At 67.7% G+C, this 20,104-nt stretch overlaps 2 protein-coding genes across 5 annotated transcripts; both read right to left on the reverse strand.

Annotated features, from left to right (window-relative positions):
• Positions 1 to 469: 469 nt before the first annotated feature.
• WRAP73 (WD repeat containing, antisense to TP73) lies at positions 470 to 11,736 on the reverse strand. 4 transcript variants are annotated; one of them, XM_045858780.1, is made up of 12 exons: positions 11,507 to 11,731; positions 7,834 to 7,986; positions 7,247 to 7,363; positions 6,060 to 6,132; positions 4,846 to 4,970; positions 4,063 to 4,149; positions 3,716 to 3,850; positions 3,547 to 3,624; positions 2,472 to 2,556; positions 1,368 to 1,493; positions 993 to 1,184; positions 470 to 823 (listed from the first exon to the last, which is right to left on the reverse strand). In XM_045858780.1, exons 1-12 carry the CDS (start codon positions 11,573 to 11,575, stop codon positions 681 to 683), a joined length of 1,383 nt encoding a protein of 460 aa, XP_045714736.1. In that variant the 5' UTR covers positions 11,576 to 11,731; the 3' UTR covers positions 470 to 680. The 4 variants fall into 4 exon arrangements, with proteins under 4 accessions (XP_045714736.1, XP_045714737.1, XP_045714739.1 ...); XM_045858781.1 differs by having other exon boundaries at positions 4,846 to 4,949; positions 11,507 to 11,726; XM_045858783.1 differs by lacking the exon at positions 7,247 to 7,363 and having other exon boundaries at positions 11,507 to 11,736.
• A 1,146-nt stretch (positions 11,737 to 12,882) lies between these two features.
• On the reverse strand, positions 12,883 to 14,787 carry LOC123831656 (translation initiation factor IF-2-like). Its single transcript, XM_045858730.1, has 4 exons — positions 14,607 to 14,787; positions 14,014 to 14,264; positions 13,427 to 13,604; positions 12,883 to 13,102 (listed from the first exon to the last, which is right to left on the reverse strand). Exons 1-4 carry the CDS (start codon positions 14,630 to 14,632, stop codon positions 12,883 to 12,885), a joined length of 675 nt encoding a protein of 224 aa, XP_045714686.1. The 5' UTR covers positions 14,633 to 14,787.
• Between the last annotated feature and the right edge of the window lie 5,317 nt (positions 14,788 to 20,104).

A 20,104-nucleotide genomic window follows, 5' to 3' on the forward strand; every position in this document is an offset into this window, starting at 1 on the left:
GCTCCCATAGACGTGTAGAAGTGACCGGCTGGATCCCTTTGGGAGGAGGTTACTGAGGCAGGTGCGACGGCCAGAAAGCCGCCGCCCGCAGGGGCGTTCTGAAGCTGGAGCTTGTGCGTCCTCCCTTCGGGGGCCTGTCACCCGCCGTCCAGCGCAGGGAGGGGCCCAGAGGAGCTCCTTGCCCTGGCCGCCTGTCGGGGGTGCCCAAGAGCCTCCGCCAGGCCGGAGACGTGCCGGGGGGCGGGCTAGGAAGGTCGGGGTGACCTGACGGGGCCCCTCCATGCAGACACCCCCAGGGGGCCGACCTTCCTCCCGCTCCCCAGCGTGGACGCCACCCTCCCGAAACTGTCAGTGACTGAGCGGGGGCTCAGAGTAAGGGGGGGTGTCTTTTTCGGGGGTACTGGCTGCTGGGGGCTCAGTTCTGAAATTTGGCTGTGACCCAAACCTTTCAAGAAAACCAGCATCAGCCTTTTAACGAATTAACAAATATTTAAATAACAAAAATGACAGTTTCAGACCACACGTATTTACAAGAATGCCTCGCCATAGAAGAATAAAAGCAGACCTCTCCACCCCCGTGGACCACGGTGGTTGGAGAGCGGCCCGCGGCCCGGAGAGGCTGGCTCCCTGCCAGCCCGCCCAGGCCCCCCGCCCACCTGCCAGGCCACCTGAGCGCGGCCCTACGTGAGGCTGCCCAGCGGCCCGAGGGTGCTGCCGCCCCCGTCCTCCGTCTCCAGGAAGCACAGGCAGAAGTGGTCCTTGCCGAGGAGGGCCAGCGAGTCCCCGTTTGAGTGCCAGCACAGAGAGAGCACCTGGAAGTCACCTGGAGGGGAGCAGGTGGCCAGAGCGTGAGAGCAGGCGGCCGGGGCCCCGGGCGAGCACAGCGCCAGATCCTGTGGGTGTAGGGAGGGGCCCAGCTAGAGCCCCAAACCGCCTCTGGCTGCGTGGGCCTCCGCCCTGTGGAGCTCAGGGCCCCGGGGGACCAGGCTCACCTTCCCCAGGCACCTGCACGGACACGCAGCCCGCGGGCGACCACAGGTACACCTTGCTGCCGCCCGTGCAGATGGCCAGGCGAGGCTGCTGCGGGTCCCACTGGAAGGCACGCACAGGGCCCAGCTGCTCCAGCACCACGAACAGCCTCAGCTTCCGAACGTCCCACACCCACACGGCGTTGGGGACATTGTCTGGTGGGGGAGAAGTGGGTGGGTGCTGGGCCCATCACCCCGTGTGGCCTCTCGACCCACCCACCCCCGGCTGGCACACAGGCATCCAATGGCTGGCACCGGGACACGGGAGCCGGTAGCTGGCGTCCCGGGCACCGGAGGGAGCCGGGTCGGACACTGCGGCGCGTGGACCCCAGCACTCACCATTCCTCGTGGCCAGGAAGCAGCTGTCGGCACTGAAGGCCAGGGCGCCGATGCCGATCTTGGGGTTCGCTCTGTCTGCGGCGGGCTTCAGCGTCTGCAGGGACACCGGCACCTCGGCGACCTCGTCTGCAGCGTGAACAAGGAGGCCCCATGCAGCCTCGGCTCAGCACTGCCCGGGCGCACCCGAGACCCCGCAGTGCCCCCAGCCCCTTCCCGCGGTTCGGACGGAGGGACAGGCCCCTGGGCCTTGAAAACAGGAGGGCGACACGTCCCGAAACCTGGGCTGACGGGCCGGTCACGCTGGGAAGCCTGCCTGGAGTGACCCCAGCCCCGCAGCCTCGGGCCGGGAGCCCTGGCCAGCGCCGACTCGGCAGGCCCGGTGCCCCGGCGCCCTGGTCGGGCCTGAAGGGCGCAGGAGGAGCGGGTGGCACACAGGACCCCCGGGGGAGCGGGAACGCCCTGTGCCGTCACAGCTCCTGCGAGCTCGGAGTCACCCGCGGCGGCAGACGTCCCCTGGCGGGGGTGCCGACCGTGGGACGCCCATGTGTGTGGGCTGCGGGGGGACCTCTCCGCTCCCCTCAAAGCTGCTGTGACCCCGACACGGCCCCGGGGAGACAGACTTGCGTTGAGAAGAGCTCCGCAGACCGGAGCCGGCCCTCGGGTGCCCGGGAGTCGTGGGGCGCCTACGCCCAGGTTGGGGCTGTCCCCGTGAGCACTCTTGGGGCCACGACTGCCCCTGGCTTCCACTTCAACGCCCGTGCCCCGGGTGAGAGCCACGCACCGGGGACCGGCCGGGCTGCGTGGCCGGGACACCATGCCGCTCCGCAGCCCGGCCGAGCCCCTCGTCACTGTCGCCCCCTGGCCCCCCACCCTGGCTCACCCGAGGGAGTTTCGCTATTAAAGTGAGGCCCTTGAGTGCCGGCGGTCAGCCCGGGGTTTCCAGAGCCGCTGTTTTGTCAGCAAGAGCCGCGGGGCCTGGGCGCCGAGGGACTGGCGGGGGGGCGGAGGGCGGCCAGCCGTGAAGCACCCGGGGAGGAGGAGAGGGTGCGACACACGCAAGGACAGGGGGGCCCCGTTCTCACAGAGCGGGCAAAGGGCGCTCACATCTGCTCTCGGTGGCCCTGGGGGGAGGGCAGGCGGGGCGGCCCAGGGACCCCCGCGGGCTCTTCTCGGCTTCCTTGTACACCACCTGGAAGACAGGGGCGTGACCACCTGGAAGACGGGCGTGGGGGCGCGGCGGTGACGGCCGACCCGACCCCGGAGTGCGGCCCGGGGAGGCACAGGGACACCGCCCCCTCTGGGGGCTCTGGGCGCCCACCTGTGAGCCTGCTCCCCGCCGGCAGCGACGGCGGGTGGCAGGTGCGTGTTCCCTGGGCCAGCGCGCCAAGGCCAGCCTCCCCGAGGTGGCAGAGACAGGCCCAGGGGGCATGGGGCGGGGACCTGACGCCCGGCAGGGAAAGGGCGAGCGTCCAGGAGCAGCGTCCTCCGGGGCCCGTGGGCAGCGCTGCCCGCCTGACAGGAGGCCCCCTGGAGGCCGGCACAGCCCTGCCCCCATCCGGCTCCCGGCCCCGACCTCGCGCTGCGCCCCCCAGCTCCCTCCCTCCTCGCCGCCCCTGCCCCTGCAGCCCCCGCCCTGTCCCTCACTCGGCCTGCCCCCGTGGGAACACTACCCGAGGCCGGGGCCTCGCCTGCATCCCCCGCTGTCCCCCGGCACCTGCCGAGGGCGCACACCCACCCACCCCTCGGCACCCTGCACTTGCCGGAAGCACCGCCCCCAGACCCCGCACGGCTCCCTGCCGGCCTGCACCCCGCCGTCCCTGGGCAGGCGGCGTCCCTGCTGCCCTGGGGAGACCCCAGCGCTCCCAGCCCCCGCCCCCCACCCCACAGGGCGGGGTCGGTCTGCTCTCTGTGGCCCGACACTCGGCGCCTGGCCCGGCCGAGGCTGCTCGGTGCTGGCCGGCAGGGGGCCCAGGCCGTGTGCGGTGTGCGGGACAGGTCCGTGACGAGCCATCGGGAAGGGGGCGGGGCGGGGACGAGGCCAGGGACCCAGGCAGCGTGTGTCGGGGACAGGTCCAGTCACTTGTCTGCAGCGAGCGAAGCCCCTGCACCGGCCCAGACGCCACCGTGGGGGGAGGCGTGGCCCCCCGCCCCCCAGCGCCGCGAGGGCGGGCGGACTTACTACTCTGGAGTCGCCGACGGCGGCGGGGTGCCCGAGCTCCGCCAGCACCTTCCAGGTCACGTGATTGAGGACGCGCACCTGAGGGGGGAGCGCAGTGAGACCTGCCGCGGGGCACACGGCCCGCACCCGCCCTCGGGGCTCACCGCAGGCGAGCGGGCGCCCGGCCCACCTTCCCGTCGTAGCTGCCGACCGCCAGGAACTGGCTGCTGGGGCTCCAGGCCGCCGCCTTGACGCCCAGGGACCACTCGTACGCGCAGTACGCCGCCAGCAGCCGGCCGTCCAGCGAGTAGAGCAGGACCTTGTACTGTGGGCGGGACACAGCCACGGTCAGCGGGGGTCCCCCCAGGCCGGGACGGGGTGACAGGCAGGGGCTGCCCCTCTGGCTCGGGCACACGGGGATGTTTGCCGGAACCAAGGTCTCGCTCGCTAGACGAGCCAAGCGGGGAGACTCGGGGACGAGCGGCACTGGCGCTGCCTGCGGCGCCACCAGGGGACATGGGGCGGGGCCTCCCGTACCTCCAAACAGGTGTCCCACACCGCCAGCACGCAGCCGTTGGGGGCCCACTCGATGCCGGCCAGGTCCTGGGTGCCCGTGTCAAAGTGCTGCCCGGGGGAGGGAGACACGGCCCGTCAGGAAGGGCTGTCCCCACCAGACACACGCCGACCATGCGTCTGCTGCTCTGAGCACGTGGCCTCACCCAGAAGCGGACGCAGGGCCGGGGTCCGTCCCCGCCCCGGCTGCTGCGTGCCAGAGTGCCGGGGCTTCCGGGGCAGCTCTTGGCCTGGCCGGCCCGGCTGGCCCTGCCTGCGGCTCCTGCCCACGCACCCTTCTCCCGGCCCGGGCCTGGTGACGCCCCCTGCGCTCTGACCGCATTCCAGGGGCTTCTCTGACTCCGCCCTGCCGCCCCATCCCGCCAGCATCTGTGTGCTCCTTGGAGCGGGATCCGGGACCCGGGATCCGAGCCAGCCCCTGGAGGAGCCGAACCAGCGCGGGCGCTCAGGGTCTGAGTCGAGCCCGCGCTCTTTCCGAAGCAGCGACACGGGCCGGGAGACAGAGAAAGGGCACGCACGGGGGACGCTGGCTCCGGACACACACGCGGGCACCCGCCATCTCCACCGAGCCTTACAAATGCTCCCCGGGGGGTGTTCCTCGCAGCCCCCGGCGGCACGCCGCCCCGGGAACCGTGCAGTCAGTCACGTGTCCCCACCCGACCCAGAGGGCCCCGAGAGCTGCGAGCAGAGGCACAGCCACTCCCTGCCCGCCGGACGGGAGGACGGTCCTGGCGGGAGGTCGCTCACCCGCAGCAGCTGCCAGTCGCTGCAGACGAAGATGCTGACGTAGTCCTTGCAGTCCCGCCTCTCGGCCAAGGCCAGGTAGCGGCCGTCCTGGGAGAAGCTGACTCCTGCGGGGGAGAGGGGAGGGCCTGGACCCGAGGAGCCGAGTGGGAGGCCGGCCAGCGGCAGTGCTGCCCCTCGACGCAGGGGCGAGGGCCGCAACACCCGCTGGGAACCCGAGAGAGATGGAAGTCGCCTGCCCCGACGACCCCCAGACTGTCACTGCAAAACCCAGCAGCACCTCGTGGATCGGCCGCTCCCGGAAAGCAGGCACACGTAGGGCACACGCCGGCCGGCAGCCCGCCCGCTGGCGCGCTCCCACTGTGCGCTCCATCGCGGGCAGGAGGAGGTTCACGCACAGTGAGGCGTCGGGGGTGCTGGACTGCGTTTTCCGGGCTGCATGTGCCTGCCCGTCCCCTGCCTGCGTGCACAGCACCCCCAAGTCCCAGAAGGGCCGTCTCCACACAGGACACACACGCGTCCTGGGGCCATGCCCCCCCAAACTGCAGAAGTGAGGGACACGTGTGTAACCACGTGCCGCTCACACGCCAGCTCCCATCGGCTGACGGCAGCAGGGACCAGGGGAGACCCCGGGGGGAATGACGCCGCACACCCCCATTTACAATGGGGGCCCTGCTCTGCGGCCTCGTGACCTGAGTGGGGGGGCTGCGTCTGAGCGGGGGGGCTGCGCCTGAGCGGCCCTTCTCCCCGGTGGCTTCTCAGGGGACACTGGTCACTCGTCCCTCCAGTGGGACGTCCAGATGGGACGGGCCGCCGAGTCCCTCGGCAGAGACCACAGCTTCGGTCAATGGAAGACGGAGAGGTCTGGGGGTCAGGGTTCGAGACCTGGCCGGGCACCCCTCCCGCTGTGACTGGGAGGGGCGTGGACACCCAGCCCCGCAGCGGGCGGGGGACATGCTCGTGACGCCCCGGCCTCTGGCGTCTGCCCTTCAGACACGCCCGCTTCGGTCGCTGGGACTCGTGTCACGGGTCCCGTCTCCCAAAACACGGGCAGGGGCGGCGGTGTCTTCGGACGGAACCCCCGGTCAGGGGTGCACTGCGCGGCGACCCCGGGGCTCGGGGATGAAGAGGGGACCGGCCAGCTGCGAGGGGCGTGCCTGCTGGGCGGTTTCCGGGACACCACGGCCAGCGGACCCAGAGTGTCCCCGCGGACTCACCCTGCTGACAGGCCTTGGGGTACTTGATGTAGGAGACGGACTTCGTGCACAGGGACCAGACCGTCATCCGCAGCTGTCGGCAAAGGGGTGGGGGTCGGCGTCAGGTCTTCCGAGATACCGGCCCCAGCCGTGCCCGGGCGCGGCCGCACAGGCGCCCACAGAAACAGGGCTCTCCCTGGAGGGGCCTGGGACCCCCCCTTGCGCCGCTGCGGCCACCTCAGCGTCCACTCAGCGCGCTCCCGAGCGGTTTCCCTTCGTACGTAACGAGACCGCTTGAGCAACACAGAGCGAAAGGAACAAACGTGCAAATGTAGGTGCACTTCGGCCTGCAGTTCTGCAGGAGCCATTCTCACACGGTGATAAGGTGAGCGGCTGCCGGCCAGAGTCACCCTCACGCAGGAAAGCAGACAGGACGCTCGCTCGGCTGCCCCTGGGCCCCAACCCCCGCCCCCCGGGCGCTGGGAGCGGCGGCCCACCCGACGGGTGTCACCCCCACGGCCCCCGGGAATCACTGTCCCCCCATCCAACGTGCGTGCCGGCCCAGGCGGAGCCCTCGGTCAGGCCGCCACCGTGCAGCCCGCGGCCCTGGGCGCCAACAGCACCGCGGGTTTCAGCCCGGAGGACGGGGCCCCGGTGCCACCCCAGAAAGCACCGGACGGGGCTCGTGCGGTTTCTGTGCCTGAAAACCCACCGCAGGCACCAGGGGCCGCGCCAAACGCCTCCAGTGTGCGGCGGGCGCACCCCAGCCCAGCCACCATGCCTGGCGGACGTGTCACCGTGTGTTGGCCGTGGGTCCCCGTGGACTCCACGCTCCCGCCCAAGCCCGCAGGCCAGCGAGCACAGGGATGTGGGGGACAGGCCGATGACGCATCACCCCCGCCCAGGTCAGAGAGATGCGAACCAGTTCAAACTGAAGCACGTTCGCAATCGGAAGGTTACAGGGGCTGTTTCAGCCCTCAGCACGTAACGTGAGGTGTGTTAGAGATCTGTCCGCTGTCCTTCCAAACCAAACGGGACAGGAAGACCGCGACGGCACGCGGGGGCTGGCCGCTCGCAGGGCTGACGGCCCACGCGGACGAACCCTGTCTACGGACCGTCTGCCCTGGATCAAGGGGGGCTGAGGGGTCGCTCGCACGGAACGCGGTGCGTCCCAGGGGTCGGAGGGCAAAGGCCGGGGCGACACTCACGTGGAACTCGGTGGTGTTGAGGATGTGGCGCCCGTCCGGGCTCCAGCGGGAAGCCACCAGCCCCGCGGAGCCCTCGTCGATGCTGCAGTGCCACTCGGGCTGCTCCAGGGACCACACCTGGGCGACGGGGCGGGCACACGGGGCGGCCGCCCGGTCAGGGGGGCGGCCAGCCTCGCAGGCAACGGGGTGCCGAGCGCAGAGGGCAGACAGGCCGCCCCACCCGTCTCTCGAGGCGACACCCCACACTGCCGGAGGGGGGTGGTCACTGTGTCGCGGCCCTGAAAGGCGTCGTCGCCCCTCTGCCGTCCCCAGAGCCCCAGCTGGTCGGGCTCTGGCGTGCGCCGCCCCGGCGCCGGCCAAGGGGACGGCCGGCCTGGTGGTCTGCACGCACTGCCCAGGCCGAGCTGTGTCTGGTCACAGACCCGGAGCACGGCAGCGTCCTCTCGTCTGGAAAGGGCCGCAGCCGCGAGAGCGGCCCCGACTTTCACAGGAAGCCCCGCGGCGCCGCCCCCCTCCAGACGGGGGCAGAGGTCAGTGCCGCGCCACCAGGCCCCTCCCGGGACGGCCCCCGCGTGCCGGCTGCGCACCTGCACCAGCCCCCGCTTGTACATGGCGCACAGCAGGAAGAGGGAGTCGGCCGACCACTCCACGTGCTGGATCTGGTCCACGCAGGTGTACAGCTGCAGGATCTGGAGGCTGCTCGCGTCCCGGACCACCAGGCGGTACTGCACGCAGGAGGCCTGGGGGGGGGGGCGTGAGAAGGGGCCGGCAGGGTCAGCGCCTGCGCTCCCCCCACCCACACCCCCACCCCGACTCGGGAACCCCGCCTCCTCTCCTCTCCGACGAGCTTCCTATCCAGACGGTTCCCTGTTCGCCGGCAGACTTACAGCCCATTTCGGGAACGTGAGTTAACAAAAAAATAAAGCCGAGACAGACAGACTAGGTGTTAGAACTGCTCCAGTCCAGCAGAACGTATTGTTTGAAAACCCCACTCAAGTAACTCCCTGCTCCCGTCTTCGCTGTGTGTTAAAACTAAGCCCGAGCTGGCCGAGCGCGGAGGGAAGCTCTCCCCGGAGCCCGGCCCTCTGCGGGTGGCGGCGCTCGCAGACGGTTCGCGAGGGAGCCGGGCTCCCGGCGGCGCCGCTGCTGCTGTGGACGACCATGGGAACGACAGTTCTCTTTTTTATTTTTTAAAATATTTATTTATTTTTAGCGAGCAGGAAGGGAGAAAGAAAGGGAGAGAAATATCACTGTGTGATTGTCTCTCGAGTGCCCCCTACTGGGGACCTGGCCCAAAAACCCAGGCCTGTGCCCTGACCGGGAATCAAACCGGCGATCCTTGGGTTTTCAGGCTGGCGCTCAGTCCACTGAGCCACACCAGCCAGGCCCAACAGTTCCTTTTTGTACAAAACCTACTCGGAGCCAAACCCACTGGAGTCAAAATGTGTGCATTACACTCTGCAGACGGAAGGGTGCGTCATAAATGCTCATTCGCCTCCTGGGGCACAGTGGAAAACAGACACTTGTCCCGGCCCCGGCTGTCCTGGCCCCGGTGACTCCTGGTGACAGGAGCGCCTTCTGTTCCAACGAGGAGCCTGGGGGCTCCCGGGTGAGGCTGGTCCCCAGAAAGACCAGCCCTTAGAAGCTGGGCACGTGCAGCCCTGCCCCCACGCCCCTGGGAGGGGAGGCGGCTGAGAAGGGATTTAAGGACCATCATGCCGGCGTGAGGAAATCTCCACGCGAGCCGCAGCGACGCGGGCCTCAGAGAGCTCCAGGTGGGCGAGCTCGTCCGCACGCCTGGGGGGGGCGAGGCAGCCCAGCTCCACGGGGACAGACGCCCTGCGCTGGGGACCCCCGGCCTCACCCCACATCCTCCTTTGTCGGCCGCGCATCTGTGCACATCGTTTCCTTCAACACAGCAGTGACGTCGGTCAGCGTCCCCGATGCTGGGAGCTGCGGAGCAGCTTCGCCAAACCCTGGGGGGGTGGGGGGAACCCCCACTGGCAGCCAGGTCGGACAGCCGCGGCGGGTAACCTGGGCACCTGCTGCTTGCGACCGGCACCTGAAGGGGGCGCTCTCGCGGGACCGGGACCTGGGCCTGCGGGATCTGGGGCTCTCTGCAGGAAGGGTGTGCGAGTCAGGCGGCGCTGCAGAGCTGCTGGGTGGGGAGGACCCCCATTTGGTGACCAGAGGTGCTGTGAGCGCGGGTGGCCGTGTGGCCCCGAGGGGTGGACAGGAGGCGTTCCTCACACACGTTAACTGACGGCCGGTACGGACCACTGAGCTGCTGGGCCCCTCGGGTCCCCGAGAGACGCGGTCTCCCCACGCCCCGGCCGGGCCCGCGTCTGAGCCGACAGCTCCTGCCTGAGCGCCCCCATCGGATGGCTGCAGATCCCGGCGCAGTGCGGGGCCGGGGCCTGCCTTCTGGACGGTAACTCTGGTAACTCCTTCCCGTTCGTGCTCCTCGGGGTCGCACGAGAGGACTGGTTGGGGGGTTTCGAACTCCCGTTGAGAAAAGGGCCGCACGAGTTCTCCGCGGACAAAGGAGGGAGGCAGGGCCCCTGCGGATTAGAACAAGCGTGTCTGTCCCTTCGCTGTAGCTTCCGACACCGTGTCCGTTACGGGGACTCCCGGGAGATGGAGTACTGGTACCAAAACATGCAGAAAAGGGGCCAAATCTGGGCAAGATATTAAAAAGGGCCACACGGCCCCGCCTCCCTGGCAGGTGAGACATGGCCCTGAAGAATGCGACCACCAGGTGTCTCAACATTTTGACCAGAGTGTAAAAATCAAAGAAATACCAAAATGAAGCAAGGAAATATAATTTCCCTCTTTATAAGTCACTGGAATTTTCATAAATGATTTTTTAAAAACTAATTTATAGAGGGCACTTTGAAAAGTGGACCAAGTGTTTTGGAGTGACGCTTTTTTTTCATCCTCACAGGAGGATAGATGTATTGATTTTAGAGAGAGAGAAGGGGGGGCAAGTAGAGAGAAACATGGATCGGTTGCCATGGACCCTGTTCACGCCCCAACTGGGGATCGAACCCGAAACCTCGGCATGCACCCTGACCAGAAATTGAACCCGCGGCCTTCTGGTGCACAGGACGACGCTGCAACCGACAGAGCCACTCGACCGAGGTGTGCCATTTAAGCTAAAAACACGTTGCCTTTTGCAGCTGAATGCTACTGTATATGGTGTTGAATGACACTTCCACAAGGAAGGCAAACGCCTAACTTGGGAGTTACATTTTCAAAGACCTAGATGAGATTGAAAGGAGTATTAGGAACAGCCCAGACTGAAAAAGAACCACGAAGTGTCAGTCAAGAGAGGACTGGTGGACCTAAGAACACTGTTTAGCCCTGGTGGGTGTGGCTCAGGGGCCTGAGTGCCAGGCTGTGATAGGAAGGGTTGCCGGTTCGATTCCCACCCAGGGCACAAGCCCGGGTTGGAGGCCAGACTTCAGTTGGGGGGGGGGGGTTCTGAAAGGGAACCACACACTGATGTTTCTCTCCCTCCCTTCCCACTCTAAAAATGAATTTAAAAATCCTTTTTTTTTACTTTAAAGAATAGTTTTTATAAGGCATGACTTTTTTCTTAACAGGCTTTGCAATGAAAGTTACCTGCCACCCACCACCCGACACCCCCCACCCCCCAGGCCTCGGGGACAGGCACTGGTCTTATCCGAGTGTTTCACACCCCACCAGTGCGCCGCACAGGGCAGCTCCGCGATGTCCCCACCGCTCTACCACCCTGGAACGGCCAGCTCAAGTCCCCGCAGCGCGGACAACTCGCTGCATCTGGACACGGAATGCTGGTTAGTTACTGGGCACGTGGTAGAACTGGCGTCGAGGCCGGGGAAAGGGGTCAAAACGCAGCTGCCCCGCTGCCCCCGTGCGCAGACGGCAGAGCTGCGTCTCCGCCTTCTGGTGACAAAGTAACGACGACGACGACGAGCTGATGTCTCCAGGGTCCTCGAGTGTGTCCCCACTGCTCTGCTCTGCTGTGCTGTGCCGTCCGCGGACGGAAGCCCGGGTGCACGGAGGCCGGCCCCCGCCCGGGGGTCTGTGCCCAGGTCTCCCCTCTGCGGGACAAGCCCAGCTCCCCCGTCCGCGTCCCGCCCCCGCGGACCCCCAAGCTGCCTCCACCCCGGGCCCCGCGGCCGCCTCCGCTCCCGGGCTCGGGGTCCCCGCCGCCCAGCGCGGACACGCGCCTCCCCGCGTGGGCCCACCCGCGGCCCAGGCCCCGCGGCCGCTCACCAGGTACTTGCCGTCCGGGGAGAACTTGCACAGCTGGCTGGAGAGCTTGAACAGCTCGGAGAAGTTCATGGCGACCGCCGCCCGCTGCGCGGGACCCTGCGCTGCAGGGCTCTCCGGCTCAGCCACAACCGCCAGCCCCGCGCCCGGAAGTGACGGACGGCTGGGAACAAGCTGCAACCTATCAGGGCCAGGGCGCCCCGCACGGCATTATGGGACTTGTAGTTCGCCCTGGAGGCGCCACCGCGCTTCTTGCAACCCGGGATTCCCCCGGTGCGTCCCTCCAGCCAGGGTCGCTAGATAAAACGCAGGACGCGCGCTTATATTTCAGATGAACAACGAATCCTTTTTGGTATAAATATGTTCCCAAATACTGCACGGGACATACTTGTACTAAAACATTGCCTGCTTATCTGAAATTTCACCTTTAACTGGGCGTCCTTTGCGCTGTGTATTTGTATAAGTATTTATACTTGTGAATGCGTTTATGCGTAAATGAACCGGCATAAAACACGCACTTGCGTGTAAATATATAACACTGTATGGCATGTGCATGTATTTTGTACGTGGTGTATAAACATTCGTTTCTCTCTCTTTCTCTCTCTCTCTCTTTTTTTTTTTTTTTTGGCTAAGTCGGCCAAAAAAAAAAAAAAAAAAAGCGAGTCCCCGCCGGGCGCGCGGGCGCAGCTGAGATCCGCGGAGAACGAATTTGACGCTCACTCGGCGGGGAGAGCGCGTGGACCGCGCTCAGCGGCGAGTCCGCCTCACTCGCGCCTCTGCGCTGGGACCGGGCCCACTCTTAGGGGGCGCAGCGAGCTCCTGCGTGGGCGCTGGCTTTGAGGGCTTTGCGACCCACTCCTGTCCTCTTGTCCACTCGGCGATTTACCGCCCCCCCGCCCCCACCCGAGTGCGTCCCCGGAGAGGCCCCGACAGAACCTCCGAAGCCTGCCAGATCGCGCGCACCGCGACTCCGCGCCCCACCTTGCGTTCTGAGAACCGAGACGCGCCCGCGCCCTCCAGGCCTTCGCGGGGCCAGCCCGCTCGCACCCCTCAGCCTCCCGGGACGAGCCGGGGTGGGGGACGCTGTGCCCCGCAGCGCCGACCGTCTCCGTGCCCGACCTTATTAGCATGTGCGTGTGGTTCGTTTTTTGCGTCCCCTCCCTCGGCGCCTCGCGAGGGGTAGGCGAACAATAAAGGCGTGAAGAAGTCCGCGCGGCGCACGCACCAGGTGCGGTCGGTGTAGAGCTCGGGCGGCCAGAGCACTCGCTCCGCGCCGGCCCGGCTCGCGCGCAGTTCCGCTGGCGACCCTGCCGGGAGGGTCACCCTAGCCTGGGGGGATCGTTGCAGGGACAGAACACGGGCCGCAGGAGCAGCAGAGGTCAGCGCACGGCAGGTGCCCGCTGCCGAGGGCTGCTGGAAACTCGCTCTGCGTGTGGGGCTTGCCCTACGGGGGTGGGGGTGGGGGAGGGGAAGAGGGGGTCTCGGCCTCGAAGCCGCAGGCGTCGCGGGCCTAGGGAAGCCCCGGCCTGAGGCGGTTTCTGCACGCGAAGAGCAGTTCCGGGTGCTCGACCCACGGGCTGCCGTGCACGCAGCGCGCACCTGCGGACCCCGGCGCCCCAGGCCGGGAGGGGGTGCCCCGGGGAGGGGGCAGAGTGCAGGATGCGACGCGTGAGCACTGGCGTCGGAAGTCACTCCGCAGGTGCCACGGGGCACGACCGCGCCCGGGAAGAGCGCGGACTGTGGCCGGGAGAGTGATGCCAGGAGGGTCCCGGCATCCGCCAAGCCTCGCAGGGCGCAGGCTCCGCCAGGACCTGGGCTCCGTGAGCGGGTGCGTGGCGCTCCCTCCGCGGCAGGAGACCCGCCGGAGCCGCCCTGGCGAAAACGACTTCACCCCACCCCCGGCGTTGGGGCCTGGACCCTCACCCCAGTATCCAGCAGGCCACAGCCGGGGGTGTGGGGGGGACGCTGCGGGGATCGGGGCGGTACCTCCCGCCGCATGCGGCGCGTCCCGTGCCCGGATTCCAAGCGCCGCCAGTGCAGGGGAGCCCGCCGCGGCCGGGGGTGGAGAGGAGAGAGCTGGGTGTCGGGGAAGATGCGGCGTCTGGGGGAAAGAAAGGCGTCGCGACGCGGAGTCGGCATCTCTGCCCCCCTCCCCCGCTCCCGCGCGTTGCCCCCGCCTCCAAGCGGATGAGGGTCCGGGCTCACCAGCTGGAGACCCCGCGCCCGCCCTCGGCCCAGCCTGGTGCCCAGGGCCCTGCAGGGGTGACACGCGCCAAAAGGTGGCGGGAAGGCGCCGGGGCGGGGCGGGCCCCGGGACCCCTGCTCCGACGCGGCCAGCTGTGGGGGCGGAGCGCCGGTAGGCAACCTTGGCCGGGGCCAGGCCCCGCCGCCCCGCGTTCTTCCCGCTCGGTCGGCCGAGAAAGGCGCTAACGCCCGCGGCCGCCCCCTCCCCGCACCTCCCCTCTCCGCGCCCATATAACCCTCCTGGACGGGTCCGCCGCCCTCCCTACCTCCTCGCTTTGCGGCCCGCGCCCGGTAGGCCCACCGAGGAGTTACGCGGTGGCGAAGCCGGGGCCAGCGCCGGTGGACTTGGGTATAGATGCCTCGGGCTGCGACGGCACCAGGTAGGCAGTTCAGGAACCCGGCACCAGGGGCACCTGGGCGCGGTTCGCCGGGCCTGCGGGGGTCCAAACGGAGGACAGCAGGCGCTTCAGCTGGCAGCGCGAACCTGGGAGCTGGTGGCCTGGAGACTGCACGTGACCTAGCAGAGAGGGTGACAAGGGTTTTTCCCCACTGGCTCCTGGAGCTTGGCTCAGGGGCAGGGAGGCTGCCAGAGCCAAGCCCGGGAGTGGAGGCGGGGTGGGGCCCTCACTGCGATGGCAGGGTGGGGTGGGGTGGGGTGGGGTGGGGGCTGTTGGGGCCAGGAGCAGCCTCACTGGGTTTCGGGAGGGCCTCCCTCCTGCTAAGCCTTGGTCACCCCAGCTTCTGAGGCAAGGTTCGTCATGTGCGCAGGGGGAGGCCCGGATGGGGTGCAGGGGCAGGTGGAAGCTGGGAGCGTGCCTGTCCCTGACAAGCTCCTCCCCGCCAGGGGGTCCCCACTCACACTGCACCCGGAGGCCTCCGCCCCATCCCCGGCGCTGGGGAGGCCCAGGTGTTCTGGTCCTGGGGAGCTGGGCATGACCGCTGGGCTGCATCCAGGCGTCGTGACTAAGGATCTGGGTTCCAGAGGGGCACCTGCTGGTGGCTCCGGGTTGGCCTGGGGGGCCGGTCTGCCCCAGGTGCAGAAAGGACAGGCCTGTCGCCGGGCGGGAGGCCACCCCTCGTTTCCCGGCTCCCCCCTCTCCCTGCCCCCCTGCTCCCAACCCCCACCCCACCCCACCCCCAGCCACTGGCCTTCCAGCCTTCAAACGGAGGGGAGCTATTATTACCTTCTTACTCAGCCTGTATTTTCGTCTGGCCCCTGAGCCTGGGTCTACAGAAATAGATGGGTGACAGGTAGAGCACTGTCAGCCACCGAGGGGCTGGGACAACCGGGCGGGAGGTCGTCTGCCCAGAGGCCGTGGGGCTCGCAGGCACCGGGGTCTGTGCGCACAGCGCCCGGGCGCCCGGAGACCTCTAGCACGGCGGCTTCGGCTGGGTCGGGCCTGCTGCCCGTGCTGCTGCTGTCCGTGGGTTCGGCCTCCGTGGCCAGCCTCGGGGAACAGGCGCTCTGTGCGCCCGGATAAAATCCGCCGCCTGTCTCGGGCGTGCATGCGTGTGTGCAGCCGTCCAGCCGCCCTTCCTTACATTTCTTCAGTAGAAGATTCAAAAAGGCAGTGCACTGAGAACCAAAGGACGGCGTGTTTGAAATTCTGCAACTACACGAGGTTTTGTGGATTGTGCGTGCCCTTTTAAAAGTAAGGCCAGCCCCGACCGGTGTGGCTCAGCGGGTCGGGTGTCACCCACACAGTGGAAGATCACCGGGTCGATCCCGGGTCGGGGCGCCTGCCCGGGTTTCGGGCCAGGTCCTCATTCGGCGGGGCGCATGCGAGGGGTACCTGATGGGTGTTTCTCTCAGACAGCGGTGTTTCTCTTCCTCCCTCCCTTCCCTGCTCTCTGAGAATAAATAAATAAAATCTTCCTAAAAATAAAAATAAACTAAAAGGCAGGAACCAGAGTTGTAAAGCCAGGTCCGTTTGTCTGGGGTGTGGGTGGCTCCGGAGGTGACGGGGAGGCAGGCCCGGCTGTGGGCACTTGCAGAACCACACGGGTGCTTAGCGCCGTCTTGCAGACCCTCCAGCGAAGGCTCTGGGACCAGGGTAGCTGTCCCCAAATTCTGAAGGGTGGCCGCACGGAAAGGCCAGCCTGGGGTGGTGGTCGATGCAATAATGTGGCAGTCAGAATGCCAGGGTTCACACCCCCACTTCTCCACCGACGAGGCATGGCTAAGTTACTCAGGCTCTCCGAAGCTCAGTCCACCCACCTGCAAGGAAGGGTGGCAGTAGTCCCTGCCCCCCGGAGGGTTGGGAGAACAGTGAACGAGAGGCCGTATCTGAAGTGGTCTTCGCACAGCACCCGGCACCCGCAACTCGGGCCCCAGGGTGATGGCGGTCGGTCCTCATTGCCGCTGCTGCTGCGCCGTCTGCAGAGGTGAGAGCCCTTGGTGGGGAGGGGCCGGGGGAGGCACAGCTCCCGGTCGGTCGCAAGCAAGGGTCCGCGGGGGCTGGAGGGAGGGAGCCTCGGTTTGGTGTGTATGTAGAGTGTGCCCCCCCAACCAAGAACGGGTCCATCGCACGGAACACGGGCAAACAGCACAGCCGAAGCAGAGATGGACAGGAGACAGAGGAGTTAATGAGGAGAGACACGCACGCAGGACCCGTGGAGGTTCTGCCCACAGTCGAGGGTGGCACCCACCGGAGACGCCGTCGCCCAGAGGCACGCGTTTCACGGGTGGGTACACGGGTGGGCCCCGTCTCTGTCTCGACTGGGGGCAGTTTCCACTCACCGAGTTCAAGGGGAATTTATCATCCGGATGCGGCTGCAGAAGGCCCGGCGCACGCGATGAACTTGGGCTCGCAGAAAGACACAAACACCCCTCGGAAGTGTGTTCCCGCGCACCAGCGCCCAGAAAGGGGACCGCACGCCCCTCGGGCTCCAAGGCGGGCGTGTCTGCGGAATGCCCAGGGGCCATCTCAAGGCGCGCGCTGTCTGACGGCTCGGCCCCTCAGAGGAAGGAGGGGAAGGACCTGCGGCAAGTGGACAAGTCACCCCAGCGACACTTCTCTCCGGACGACGTGGGCCTCGTCCCCGGGCCGGCTCCCCCCCACCCACCCCGGACTCGGGACCATCATCTCAGGGGCTACCGGGTCCCGCCCACAGAACACAGAAAACTCGCTCGTAACTGGCAGCACCCACGGGTGTCCGCAAAACACACACTGTCCTCTTTGTAAAAGCTCGCCTTCTCCAGGAGGCCACATGGGACAGCTGGGAAATCCCTTCCTCGTGTGAAAGGCGGAGGGAGATTGATTCTGACTGACGGGAAAGCCCCCCCGGCTCACTGAGGTTCCGCCTCAGGACCGCCGACACGGGGACCAGCTCGGAGTGAGACAGGCCTGGCGGTCACCAGCCTCCCGTCTGTCCCCCGCCCCGTCTCCTCTGCGGCCCGTATTCCGCGGCGGGGCAGACAGTCGCTCCGCAGAAGTGCCCCGAGTCAGACACCCGGAGGAAAGAAGCTCAGCCTCACACGTGTTCACCAGACACCTCCTCTGAGAGCTGACGCATGGTCGGTGGTGAGCTCAGCCGAATCCTTTTTCTCCACCCTGTGATGGCCACAACAGCCCACGGAGGAGAGCCTGCAAGCAGACCCAGTTACAGAGGGGGAAACTGAGGCCTCGCTGGTTGGCCCAAGTGCACACGCCTGGGAAAGGAGAACAGCCCGGACTCGGAGCTGCTGGGGTCCCCTCTCCCCCAGGCGTGGCGTGAACACCAGACACAGTTTGAGACCCCCAGTCCACGGACCGTTCCTGGGTGGGGAAGTGGGGGGCCTTGGAGACCGTGGAAGCCAGAGGTGTAGAATTCAGGGGTGCCACGCACGTGGATGGGGGAGACTGCACCTTTACCTGTGCACCCCTCAAAGGAAACGTCAGCATTTGCTCCAGCGCCGGCTGCAGGCGACACACCAGCCTGGCGTGCGCCGCTCCCGGGACTCTCCCAGTAGGAGTAGCCCGTGCTCACCGCGCACGGCGGGCGCTGCGGAGCTGTGGGGTCTCTCGGGTGCTGGGTGCCCGCTGGAACTTGTCGGCGCCGAGGCCTGCTGTGGGGCCTCTTGCCGAAGGAGTGGACGCGGGGGCACGTGCGCGGCTACGGCACAAACTCTTCTTTTCCCATGTTACCCACCCGGTAGCTCCCCAGGGCCGCCCGAGCAGGCGGCCGCGAGCAGGGTGGCTCGGGTGGGGTGCGGGGCAGCACCAGCCTGGGTCTTGGGAGGCGCCTCTGAGAGGGCGGGCCTGGGAGAGGACAGCGGAAGGAGAGCACGGGAAACAGGTCTCAGGCCGAGCAGGGGACCTCGTGGGCGGTCACTGCAGAACCAGTGGCGGGGGACTCCGTGGGCCTCGGGGACGGGACCAGGTTGCCCCAGGACCGAGCCAGGGAAGGGGGCAGCTGGATCTTGGAGGGGGGCCGGGCACGAAGGGGCAGCCCCACCCGCCACTGCTGTCTGCCCTCCGTGTTCGGGGCCTGGGAGCGGGTCCCGCCAGGAGGCGTTCCGTGTGCCTCTTCCGATGCACTTGCTTGGAGAGCCAGGCATCCGGGAGCCCCCCATCACCCCCCCCCCCACACACACAGAGGCACCGAGGCCAGAAGGGGCAGCTGATGTGGCAGGTCAGGTGTCAGCACGGCTGCCCACGCCTCACGCCACCGTGGCCACGGTCAAGTCCCAGGCTCTTCCCTCGGTGGGTGGGGGAGGGGTGCGGTGGGGGCTGCCTCCCTGTGTTCTGGGACCCCTGTGGCCTCTCTCTGGCGAGGCCCCGGCCCTTCCCTCAGCGAGTGGCCCTCAGGAGCACAGCTGACAGCCCGGAGGGCAGCCCCGAGGTGCCCAGGAGGGGCTGGTCCGGCCCCCTCTCCCTCCGGGCAGGAACCAAGATCATGGGCATTGCCAATGCCAGCCCCCAGCCGCCAGGGTGCAGGCCCGGCCAGAAGGGCCAGGGGCCCCACGTGGCCTGTGTCACTCTCGTCCCTCACCTGGGGGAGGTGCCTGTCCTTGCAGTCCCCACTCGGCGCCAGCGGGTAAATCGCCCCCAGAGACTCCCCGTGCGTGTGGGGAGGGGGCTGGGGCGCTAATTGTCACCTCCTGCCCCCCCCCGGGCCCCGGGGGGGCGGGGGGAGCAGGTATGCTGGGAAGCCTCTGGCTAATTGGGCGAGTGGCTTCTCCTGGAGAGAGGGGCACCTGGGTGGTGCTGTGTGTGTCAAAGCAGGCAGGGAAGACACCCCTTCTCCACTCCCGCCGGTTTGCTGGGACTTTCCGGGTGACGTTCTGGGCTGCACTTTCTCTGCCGGGCTGCAACGCAGGAGCAGCAATCACACCCGGGGTTTTTCTTTTCCAGGCTTCTGGCGTCAGGGCTCACCTGCGCGGTGCCCACCTGCCAGACGGAGGTGGCTCCTGCACATCCCTGGGGGCTGTGTGGGGGCTGGGGCTGTGTGGGGGCTGGGGCTGTGTGGGGACGAGGCTGGCAGCCAGGCCCCACGTGGGTCCTGCCCTCCTGTGCGGGCAGTGGAGGGGGGCGGGCTGGGAGGGTGTCTGTGGCGGGAGAGAGGTCTCACTTCCACAGAGAAAGTGGGGGCGGCCCTCCCTAGATGCCCCCGGGCTACAGGAGGGCCAGGTGTGCCCCGGGCAGGACGCCGATGACGGAAGCAGGTCCCCTCCCTCGCCCTGCCTCCTGCAGGGTGCCAGGGAGGCTCTGCTCCCGGGACGCAGCGGGAAGGGCTGCCGGTCCTGGGCGCGAGAGCGGGGAGGACCGCCCGGGTCTTCCACGGGCTGGGACCCACATGCTTCCCGCCGTCGGCCAGCGGTCCAACAGAGGCTGCGGGTGGCTCGGGGTCCCCCGCCCCTGCTCCCTCTCGGAGGGGGGCGTGCTCCGGCTGGTTCCCGGGGCCTTCGTTTTCGCTCAGGGCCGCCCCTCGCCCGGTTGTTTGGCGGCGACGAGGGAGGTGTGACCCAGTTGTGAGCCTGTCCCCGGGCTCTTCGAAGGGAGCCGTCAATTAGAGAAGGGGGGGTATCGGCGATCGGGACGCTGATTGGATCAACGCGCAAATGCCGGACTCCGGCGACCATAGCGAGATGGCCGACCGGGGCGTGAACCTCCCGACCCAGAGCCGCGCTTCCGGCCCCCATGCCCTAGGTCGGGTCGATGGCGTCTCGCTCGAGTGCCCCTGGGTTTTCGGTTCTCGGTTCTCGGTTCTGGTTCTCGGTTCTCGGTTCCCGGTTTCCCAGGCGAGGAGCAGAGCGAGCTGTTGGTAAGCGTGCTGCTCGTCTTCTCCGGGTGAAACTGCGCCGTCGCAGGTCCCGTCGCAGGTCCCAGCGCAGGTCCCGTCGCAGGTCCCGGCGGGTGGCAGGGCAGGGCCGGA

Source organism: Phyllostomus hastatus, unplaced genomic scaffold, assembly GCF_019186645.2.
Source record: "Phyllostomus hastatus isolate PE091 unplaced genomic scaffold, TTU_PhHast_1.1 phas_scaffold_182, whole genome shotgun sequence".
NCBI classification, from domain to species: domain Eukaryota; kingdom Metazoa; phylum Chordata; class Mammalia; order Chiroptera; family Phyllostomidae; genus Phyllostomus; species Phyllostomus hastatus.